This window comes from Mandrillus leucophaeus, unplaced genomic scaffold (genome assembly GCF_000951045.1).
Source record: "Mandrillus leucophaeus isolate KB7577 unplaced genomic scaffold, Mleu.le_1.0 Scaffold46, whole genome shotgun sequence".
Classification (NCBI taxonomy): domain Eukaryota; kingdom Metazoa; phylum Chordata; class Mammalia; order Primates; family Cercopithecidae; genus Mandrillus; species Mandrillus leucophaeus.
The window spans coordinates 2,241,945-2,252,879 of NW_012104920.1; the positions used below are offsets into that span (position 1 = coordinate 2,241,945).

The following is a 10,935-nucleotide window of genomic DNA, read 5'->3' on the forward strand; positions in this document are numbered from 1 at the left end:
TGCAAATCCTTTGTCTGACAATGTCACCAACACTTCTCACTTCCGAAAACCTCAGCTAAGCAACTATATGGGCACAGCACACAAGAGGCAAGACAAACAAAATCTGAAATGTCACTTGTTAAAAGTGTTCTGGGATTTTATTAATTTGTATCGATTGAAAAAAAGAACTCTATGCCATCGCATGCACAAAACCCTCAAAGGACCAGAAGTAATACAATGTCTATGGCATGGGCTCAGGAATTAATTATCATTGATCCTCTCTTCCAACCATGCTCTTCACTTAGTAGAATTACGGTACAACAGACCCCAAATCCTCTTGCTGTGGGGGATAATATGTAGGAATTAAGAGCAGAGCTCTGGAATTGGGTTGGGTTTGACACTCCCTTCCAGCACTTCCTAAATGCGTGACGGGGCAGGTTAGACTTGGCAACCCTTCAGGATCCCTCTAAAAGAGGGATAACAGTAGTCTCTACTTTCTAGAGCTGTGTGAGGATTAAATGAAACTAGGTGAATTTATATCTAGCATGTAAACACTCAACCAGTGACCACTTTAATATCTGTCTGAGATAAGCTGGGTGGAGGAAGGGAGAGGGAATGGGTTCTTCGCATTCTGTTGTTTAGGTGGAAGAAAGAGTCCTGGGTTCTAAATCTGGAGACTTTGTTATTAGTTCTGCCACAAATTGGCTGTATGCCTCGGGGTAAATTAACTTCCTTAGAGCCTGTTCCTTCATATATTAAACAAGATAAAAGCCTCCACAGGCCAGGTGTGTATGTTGCAATGCATGTAATTATTTTTTTTTTTCTTCATTTACACACAGAGAAGCTGAAACTCAGGGAGGTTAAATTCTTACCCAAAGGCACAAGACAAGTGCATGGCAGGCCAGTACTCAACCCCAGACACCTGGCTCCAAAAGCCAGGTTTGGAGCCATCAAACTTGGCCATTTACATCTATGTTCAACGTCACAGACCCAGTCCCAGCATATTTGTGGAAAAATGAAGGAGACACAGCAAAAACAGAGGCAGGAGATTTGAGTCCATGATGCCATTAAGTCAGGGGCTGGGTTCCTTCTGTGGGAGGGAGTTCCGGCTCTGAGCAGACTCCTCCTAAAAGTGGGGCTTTTCCTGCTTCATCCAATGGTAGTCTGGAGGTTTCTATGCATCTGAGATCGGGCCCAGACAATGTCAATGTCAGGAGGTTCCCACATGAAGGTCAGCAGATACAAAGGATTTATAAACTGACAATGTCAGTCAGTAGAAAACGTGATTCGATTTGCTCCAAGGTTACACACACCTTTTCAGGTGCACAGGTCAGCAGGAGTCAGGGTCCTCTAGTAAGAAGCTACTCTGGGACCAGGTGTGGTGGCTCACGCTTGTAATCCAAGCACTTTGGGAGGCTGAGGCAGGTGGATCATTTGAGGCCAGGAGTTGGAGACCAGCCTGGCTAACGTGGTGAAATCCATCTCTACAAAAAATATGAAAATTATCTGGGCATGGTGGCACATGCCTGTAGTCCCAGCTACTTGGAGGCTGAGGCAGGAGAATTGCTTGAACCTGAGAGGCAGAAGTTGCAGTGAGCTGAGATCGCACCACTGCACTCTAGCCTGGGCAACAGAGCGAGACTCTGTGCACTCTGCCTGAGGACTAAGCTCTTATTTTTTTGTTTTTTTAAATCTTGCCCAAATTCCTATCGAAGGGATCTGAGGAGTCGTCATGCCCTACAAGCCATAAATTCTAGTCAGATGGGTTTTATTTAACCCTGTATATAATGACTTTCCAATCTGACTCTGGCATAACAAGGAAGAAAATCAAAATGTTTTATCCCAAAATATATTTCTTTGTCATACCTTGAAATTGCCCTGCAAAGTCTCTTGTGGGAAAAATCCACATTCTATAGAGAATCTCCTTTCCCTTTTGTTTTCCTTCCTTCCTTTCCAGTTCCAGGAGATAATCAGCTAAGAGCCAGGGACCATTTTAAGTCCAATAAGAAACATTTTACAACTTGCTCTCTCTGAAGTCAGCTGTCTGAGAGCTTCCTTTGCGCAGTAAAACTTGGTCTCCACAATCCTTTATCTTAACCCAAACATTTCCTTTCTGTTGATCCCAGGTCTTCAGATAAACTCAACCAATTGTCAACCAGAAAATGTTTAAATTTACCTACAGCCTAGAAGCCCCTGCTTTGTTGCCCCACCTTTCTGAATCAAACCAATATATTTCTTAAATCTATTTGATTGATGTCTCATGCCTCCTAAAATATATAAAAGCAAGCTGTACCCCGATCACCATGGGCACATGTTCTCAGGACCTCCTGAGGGCTGTGTCACAGGCCATGGTCACTCATATTTGGCTCAGAGTAAATCTCTAAAAATATTTGGCTCAGAATAAATCTCTAAAAATATTTTACACAGTTTGAGTCTTTTCATCAACACATTTCAAAAAAAAAAAAAAAAAAAGGAAGCTACTCTGAGTGGCTTTGGGTTTTTAGCTCTGTGGATGAGTGAGGGTGTCAAAAAGCAAAACTGACAAAAAGAGAAATTACACCTGGATAGTTGGTAAACATAGCGCTTTAAAGCCACCTGGAGCCTTCAGGTCATCAGCAGTCTCAGCCTTTGCTGGGCTGCTCCTGTTGGTATTGAACTGACCAAAAAAAAAAAAAAAAAAGAGAGAGGAGCAAAAGGGCTGGCCATGCCCGAGTGTAGTTCTAAGAGAAATGATTTTCAAGTTCAAAGTGCTCCTAGCTTTCTTCATCTGTAGAGCGTTCATTACATCATAGGGTAAGCGATGACGAAATAGCTAAGCTCTGAGTCGATCAGCTTTCTATACTTCCTGTAAATTTCCCGCAGGGTCCTGTCCTCTTCATTCGTCTCATATCTGTTTGTATAAATTCTCACCTGTGCCAACAGAGAAATACATCCACATATGAGCACACACACACACACACACACACAGAGAGACACATTGTGACTACACTTTTCAGGGCTTGACAACAACTTAAATGATCTACACATACAGTTGTTGAATCAGGAAAATATGTTGGCAGAATCAGGAAAAGACCAAAACCAACTGCTAGAAAAAAGAGCTCCAAATTCCCTTCTGTGAAACTGCTGATTTCCAATGAACAGATGATTCTGTTCATTGCCTCATCTCTGCCCTTCATTCCAGAGCGGAAGTACCATTCCCGGATGTCCCCACTCCACCTCGTGGAACCAGCCTGGGGACCGCTTACCTTGAGCGTGCGCAGGGCACACTGCCGTTCTTTCTGACTCTTCAGGATCCGCTCCACAAACCTAACATCAAGGAAAGCCCAGATTTTGAAGTAAAACAACTTCCTGCAGGATACGATGAGGAGGTGCAGCTCCTCGTCCAGTGACTCGTGGTTGTTGTTGAATTCAAAAGTTAATTTCTGGAAAAGCACCGAAAGGGAAGATGTGTGTGGGCAGAGATGCTGAGACTGGCTGGGTTGTCCTGTAACAGTTCCACGACCTGGCTCTGGGCCTGATAGCTATGATGGTTTGGGGGCTTTTAATTTTAGTTTTTAATTTTTGTGGTACATAGGTATATATATTTATGGGGTATATGGGATATTTTGATGTAGGCATACAATGTGTAATAATCACAATGGGGTAAATAGAGTATCCGTGACTTCAAGCATTTATCCTGTGTTACAAACAATCCAATTATACTCTTTTAGTTATTTAAAAATGTACAATTAAATGATGATTAACTATAGACACCCTGTCGTGCTATCAAATACTAGATCTTGTTCGTTCTTTCTTTTTTTGTACCCATTAACCATCCCCACTTCCCTCTCCACCCCCTACTACCCTTCCCTGCCTCTGGTAACCATCCTTCTACCCTCTGTCTCCATGAGTTAAATTGTTTTAATTTTTAGCTCCCACAAATAAGTGAGAACATGCAAAGTTTGTCCTTCAGTGCCTGACGTATTTCACTTAACATAACGACCTCAGTTGCATCTATGTTATTGTAAACGAGAGAATCTCATGCTTTTTTGTGACTGAATAGTACTCCATTGTGTGTATGTACCACATTTTCTTTATCCATTGATGGACACTTAGGTTGCTTCCAAATATTGGCTATTGTAAACAGTGCTGCAATAAACATGAGAGTGCAGACATCTCTTTGATATATTGACTTTCTTTCTTTGCGGTATATACCTAGCAGTGGGATTGCTGGATCGTATGTAAGCTCTATTTTTAGTTTTTTGAGGAACCTCCAAACTGTTCTCTACAGTGGCTGTACTACTTTAAATTCCCACCAACTGTATATGAGAATTTCCTTTTCTCCACATCCTTTCCGGCATTTGCTGTTGCCTGTCTTTTGAATAAAAATCGTTTTAACTGGGGTGATATAATATCTCACTGTGGTTTTGATTTGCATTTCTCTGATGATCAGTGATGTCGAGCACCTTTTAATATATCTATTTTGCCATTTATATGTCTTCTTTTGAGAAATACCTGTTCAGGTCTTTTGCCCATTTTTAACTGGATTACTATTTTTCCTATCGAGTTGTTTGAGCTCTATGTATTCTGGTTGTTTATTAATCCCTTGTGAGATGGGTAGCTTGCAAATATTTTCTCCCATTCTTCCTGTGGGTTGTCTCTTCACTTTGTTGATTGTTTCCTTCGTTGTGCAGAAACCTTTTAACTTGATGTGATCCCATCTGTCTCTGTTTGCTTTGGTTGCCTGTGCTTGTGGGGTATTACTCAAGAGATCTTTGCCCAGTCCAATGTCCTGGAGAGTTTCCGCAATGTTTTCTTGTAGTAGTTTCATAGCTTGAGGTCTTAGATTGAAGTCTTCAGTCCATTTTGATTTGATTTTCATATATGGCAAGAGATAGTGGTCTAGTTTCATTCTTCTGCATATGGATATCCAGTTTTCCTAGCACCATTTACTGAAGAGATTGTCCTTTTCCCAATGTATGTTTTTGACACCTTTGTCAAACGTGAGTTCACTATACATGAATGAATTTGTTTCTGGGTTCTCTATTCTGTTCTGTTGGTCTTTATGGGATTAATAAATAACCAGAATATATAAGGAGCTCAAAATCTGTTTTTATGCTAGTCTCATGCTGTTTTAGTGACTATAGCTCTGCAGTATAATTTGAAGTCAGGTAATGTGGTTTCTACAGTTTTGTTCTTTTTGGTCAGGACAGCTTTGGCTATTCTGCATCTTTTGTGATTCCATATATATATATAAATTTAAGATTCTCTGTTCTATTTCTGTGAAGAACATCATTGGTATTTTGATAGGATTGCACTGAATCTGTAGATGGCTTTGGGTAGTATAAACATTTTCACAATATTGATTCTTCCAACTCATGAACATAGAATATCTTTCCATTTTTTCTGTCCTCTTCAATTTCTTGCATCAATATTTTATAGTTTTCATTGTAGAGATCTTTCATTCCTTTGGTTAATTCCTAGGTATTTAATTTTATCTGTAGCTATTGTAAACAGGATTACTTTCTTGATTTATTTTTCAGATTGTTCACTGTTGGAATATAGAAATGCTACTGATTTTTGTATGTTGATTTTGTATCCTGCAACTTTACTGTATTTTTTTAGCTGATAGTTTTTTTTGGTGGAGTCTTTAGGTTTTTCCAAATATAATATCACATCTTCACACAAAAATTATTTGACTTTGTTTTCTATATGGATGCTTTTTATTTCTCTCATCTGATTGCTCTAGCTAGGACTTCCAGTACTATGTTGAATGGCAGTGGTAACAGTGGCATCCTTACTTTGTTCCGAATCTTAAAGAAAAGGCTTTCAGTTTTTCCCTATTCAATATGATACTAGCTGTGGGTCTGTCATATATGGCTTTTATTGTATTGAGGTATGTTCCTTCTACACCCAGTTTTTTGAGAGTTTTAATCATGAAGGGATGTTGAATTTTATCAAATGCTTTTACAGCATTGATTAAAATAATCATATGTTTTTTGTTCTTAATTCTGTTGTTATGAGGTATCACATTGATTTGTCTGCATATTTTGAACCATTCTTGCATCCCTGCGATAAATCCCACTTGGTGAGGATGAATGATCTTTGTAATGTGTTGTCAAATTTGGTTTGCTAGTAATTTGTTGAGAAATTTTCCATCAATGTTCATTAGGAATATTTGCCTATAGTTTTCTTGTTTTTGATGTATCCTTATCTGGCTTTGGTATCAGGGTAATACCAGCCTTGTAGAATGAGTTTAAAAGTATTCCCTCTGCTTCTATTTTTTTGGAGTAGTTTGAATAGGATTGGTATTAATTCTTCTTTAAATATTTGATAAAATTCAGCAGTACAGCCGTCAGGTCAAGGGCTTTTCTTTGCTTCGGGACTTCTTATTACAGCTTCTGTCTTGTTACTTGTCAATGGTCTGTTAAGGTTCTGGATTTCTTCATGGTTCAATCTTGGTAGGTTGTAAGTGTCTAGGAATTTATCCATGTCTTCTAGGTTTTCCAATTTATTGGCATACAGTTGCTCATTATAGGCTCTAATTATCCTTTGTATTTCTCCAGTATTGGTTGTAATGTCTCCTTTTTCATCTCTGATTTTATTTATTTGGGTCTTCTCTCATTGTTTTCTTATTTTGGCTAATGATTTGTCAATTTGGTTTATCTTTTCAAAAACTTTATTTCCTTGATCTTTTGCATTATTTGTTTCACTTGCACTCATTCCTGCTCCAATCTTTATTGTTTCTTCTACCAATTTTGGGATTGGTTTGCTCTTGGTTTGTTTAGTCCTTTAAAGTGTATCACTAGAACGTTTATTTGAAGTTTTTCTTCTTTTCTGATGTAGGCGCTTATAGCTATAAACTTCCCTCTTAGTATTGCTCACTGTATCCTACAGGTTTTGGTATGTTGTGTCTCTATTATTGTTTGTTTCAAAAATATTTCAATTTCCTTCTTAATCTCTTCATGAACCACTGGTTATTCAGGAGCATATTGTTTAATTTCCATGTGTTCATATAATTTCCAAAATTTTTCTTGTTATTAATTTCTAGTTTTATTCTGTTGTAGTCAGAGAAGATGCTTGTTATAATTTCAATTTTTTGAATGTTTTAAGACTTTTTTGTGACCTAACGTGTGGCCAATCCTTGTGAATGATCCATGTGCTAAGGAGAAGAATGTGTATTCTTCAGCCATTGGATAAAATTTTCTGTAAATATCCTTTAGGCCCTTTTTGTTCCTAATGCAGATTAAGTCTGCTGTTTCTTTGTTGATTTTCTGTCTTGAAGATCTACCCAATACTGAAAGGGGGGTGTTGAAGTCTCCAGCTGTTATTATATCAGGGTCTATCTCTCTCTTTAGCCCTAATAATATTTGCTTTATATGTCTGGGTGCTCCAGTGTTGAGTGCATATATATATTTACAATTGTTATATCCTCTTGCTGAATTGACTCTTTTTTGTCATTATATAATGACTTTCTTTGTCTCTTTTTATAGATTTTGTATTGAAAACTATTTTGTCTGATATAAGCATAGCTACTGCTGCTCTTTTTTGGTTTCCGTTGGCATTAAATATCATTTTCTATCTCTTTATTTTCAATCTACGTGTGTCTTTATAGGTGAAATATGCTACTTGTAGGCAGCAGATAACTGAGTCTTTCTTTTTAATCTGTTCAGCCACCTACATCTTTTGATTAGAGGGTTTAGTCCATTTATATTCAATGTTAGTATTAAGTAGGAACTTACTCTGGCCATTTTGTTATTTGTTTTCTGGTTGTTTTGTGGTCTTCTCTTCCTTCTTTTCTTCCTTCCTGTGTTCCTTTTAGGGAAGGTGATTTTCTCTGGAGTTATGTTTAATTTCTTGCTTTTTATTTTATTTATCTGTTGTATGTTTTTAGATTTGAGATTACCATGAGGCTTGCAAACAATATCTTATAACTCATTATTTTAAACTGATGACAACTTACCACTGATTGCATAAATAAACGAATAAAAACTTTTTACTTTAACTTTGTCTCCCTACAGTTTAACTTTTTGTTGTTTCTATTTGTATCTTATTGTACCGTCAATGTCTTGAAAAGTTGTTGTTGTTATTATTTTTGATCAGCTTATATGTTTGTCTTTCTACTTAAGATATGAGTAGTTGACTCACCACAATTCCGGTGTTACAATATTCTCTGTTTTTCTGCGTACTTACTATTACCAGTAAGCAATAGTAAGTATACATCTTGTACCTTCAGATGATTTCTTATTGCTCATCAATGCCCTTTTCTTTCAGATTGAAGAACTCCCTTTAGCATTTCTTGTAGGACAGGTCTGGTGTTAATGGAATTTGGTGGCTTTTTAGATAAGGGACATTGGACATGTAGTTCTTAGAGGAAGAGATTTGAGAATGATGGTGATCTCATCCAAGTTTGCAAAACTTGGAATTTGGAGGCAGTGTACTTGGAGTATACAAGGTGCTCGTCCCAGCCCTGCAGTGGACTGGCTGGATGACTGTGGGCTGGTCACTGAACCTCAAGTTCTTCTGCAGCATACAAGCACCATGACGATGTCTGCCTTACCCCACCTTAGGGTTATATGGATCCCTAATGAGGTACTAGCACCTTGCAGTCCATCCATGTTTGCAGAGATACATAAACCTGTTAATATCAATTGTCACAACCACTGTGAGGTCCTTGGAAAGACAAAATGATCCTGATCTTACAGATGAGAAAGCTGCTAGATTAGGGAATGGCCCGAAACTCTGAGTTCTTCAGTTGTGTAAATCAAATTTGATTTTTTGTCTGGACTGGTCCTCCCCATTCTATCTCCCCAGTTACCAGGCACTGGCACTGTTATAACCAGACAGATCCCCCAACTGAGATCTGACCATAGGAGTCACAGGGTCTCCTGCATGCTGCTGTGACCTGGTGGAAAGGTAGGAAGAGGCAGCCCAGCTGCTCTTCACCTGCAGGGCACCTCCTGGCTCAGGCTTCATAGCTCTGAGTGGGGATTTAGGGGCTTTCCCTGGCTGACAGCTAACCAGATAACTCCTTGTGTCTACCACATGTAGGAAGTGAGTAGCAGCTTTTGTTGCCTACTGTGGTCTTGGGAGGAGGGGAGGAGGCTTAGTTGGTGGTATTTGCTAGAACTTCAATTTGAGATTGAGTGAACATTTGGGAGCCCAGCCAAGAGCAGGCAGCAGTGGGCTTTCTTCTGGGGAAGCCAGTCACCTAAACAGCAGTCACTCCTCACAAGTCCTACCTACCTGCAGAGTGTGCCGGAAGGTGGGCAGGAGATCTATCAGAGTGGGTCTCATGGACCAGTCTGGGTCACTGAAATAGCAGCTTCTCAGACTGATGCTCCTGACTGGGATCTCCTGCAAGAGGATTCGGGCCAAGCGTTCGTACTTCATGATCCGTTCAAAGTAGAAGTTCACCTTCAGATTGGTGGCCTGCCTGGCCAGCTTGGCCCAGGACATACCCCAGATGACCTGTCCGTGGGGGTCATGAATGTGGCATTTGATGTTTATGGTCCAGAGGGTGCTGGCGTTCTCACACAAATTCTCAAGCAGCTCGTCGGAGATACAGTTGTAGTTGAGGTTCAGGGACACAAGATTGTGGAATGTGGACATGGTCTTTTTGAACTGGGGGCTGCTGTAGACAGCAAGGTGATGACTGAAGTAGTCCTCGATGTTGAGTTCCGAGATCACATTCTCATTCCTCAGGTGGCTGAGGGAGTCGAGAATGTGGCAGCCTTGCTCCACGGTCAGCCTGGCCCCTTTTAGGTTGAGGTAATCCAGGTGTTTGCCCATCTTCTTTAAGAAGAAGCTCAAGCTCCTGATGAATGAGCTCCTGATGCTGTTCCTCCACACCAGGCGGTCCAGCTCCAAGTGTTGGATGGAAAGAGATTTCAGACGGTTGTTGCTCTTACTCAGACAAGACAGGAGGCCCCGCATGGTGACCTGGAACTTCTTGGTCAAGACAGCATTGTAAGGATTCAGGAATTTGACCTCCAGGCGCTCCAGATAACGACCAAACTTCTTAACATACCAAAGAGCTGACTCTACTTCAGATGCATGTACCCTGGAAGGTCTCCCGCTGAAGGTGATGGTCCTGTACCGCCAGAGGTCAGCAGAATACATCATCTGGTTCCACTTTCTGCAGACAAGAGCAGCCCTGGACCTGTCCCTGTCTCCTAGCCACCAGAAAACACGGCACAGACACACATCAGGCAGAGTGGCCCAGCAGCTCTGGTCTTGGGGCTGGATCAGTTCACTTTCTTCGTCCATCCAGGAACTGGGATGTAGAGTGCAGCTGTGTGTTAGGCAGGGCTTCCAAAAATGAGGAAAGGAAAGCAATCACTTGCTTTCTGTGGGGAGTAAAAAAGAAGAGCCATTATCTGTCAAACAGAGACGAAACTCAAATGAACCAGCTTTCCCTGTGGTCCCAAGTGCATTAGGCACTGTGCTAGGTGTGGGTGGTTCAATGATACATTCATGATACAGTCCACACCTGCAAGGATTTCACAGTCTATCCAGGGATACAGACCAGTACTCAATTATAACCCTGTGAGAGAGTGGGAAGGTTCAGGCAGACTCTAGTGCGGGGTAGCACACACGGAGGGTGACTTACTCTGTTTGGCCAAATACAGTGTTTGGAAGTAGAGAGGGCTGCTCAGAGGAGGTGACGTCTGAGTTGGGTTTTGAAGGGTGAGTAGGATTTGCGAGGCAGATCAGGTGGGCCTAGTAGTAGTGGTGGAGGAACTGATGCATTCTGGGCAGAGGGAACAACACGTGCAAAGCCACAGAACTGTGAGCTGGGCGTGGTGGCTCATGCCTGTAATCCCAGCACTTTGGGAGGCCGAGGCGGGCGGATCACCTGAGGTCGGGAGTTTGAGACCAGCCTGACCACCATGGAGAAACCCTGTCTCTACTAAAAAAATACAAAATTAGCCGGGCATGGTGGTGCATGCCTGTAATCCTAGCTACTTGGGAGGC

At 40.9% G+C, this 10,935-nt stretch overlaps 1 protein-coding gene across 1 annotated transcript; it reads right to left on the bottom strand.

The window, feature by feature from the left end:
- Positions 1–2,544: 2,544 nt before the first annotated feature.
- FBXO39 (F-box protein 39) lies at positions 2,545–10,340 on the bottom strand. The gene is made up of 3 exons (XM_011994642.1): positions 9,205–10,340; positions 3,225–3,401; positions 2,545–2,889 (listed from the first exon to the last, which is right to left on the bottom strand). The coding sequence occupies exons 1-3, from the start codon at positions 10,225–10,227 to the stop codon at positions 2,761–2,763; spliced, it is 1,329 nt and encodes a 442-aa protein (XP_011850032.1). The 5' UTR covers positions 10,228–10,340; the 3' UTR covers positions 2,545–2,760.
- Positions 10,341–10,935: the final 595 nt, after the last annotated feature.

Bases quoted from the DNA above. Each gene is read 5' to 3' on its own strand.
- FBXO39 (XM_011994642.1), bottom strand. From the start codon at position 10,227: ATGGACGAAGAAAGTGAACTGATCCAGCCCCAAGACCAGAGCTGCTGG. The intron at 3,402-9,204 runs GTAGGTAGGACT...GTGCTTTTCCAG, and splicing joins CCTTCCGGCACACTCTGCAG to AAATTAACTTTTGAATTCAA. The intron at 2,890-3,224 runs GTAAGCGGTCCC...CTGTTGGCACAG, and splicing joins GTGCCCTGCGCACGCTCAAG to GTGAGAATTTATACAAACAG.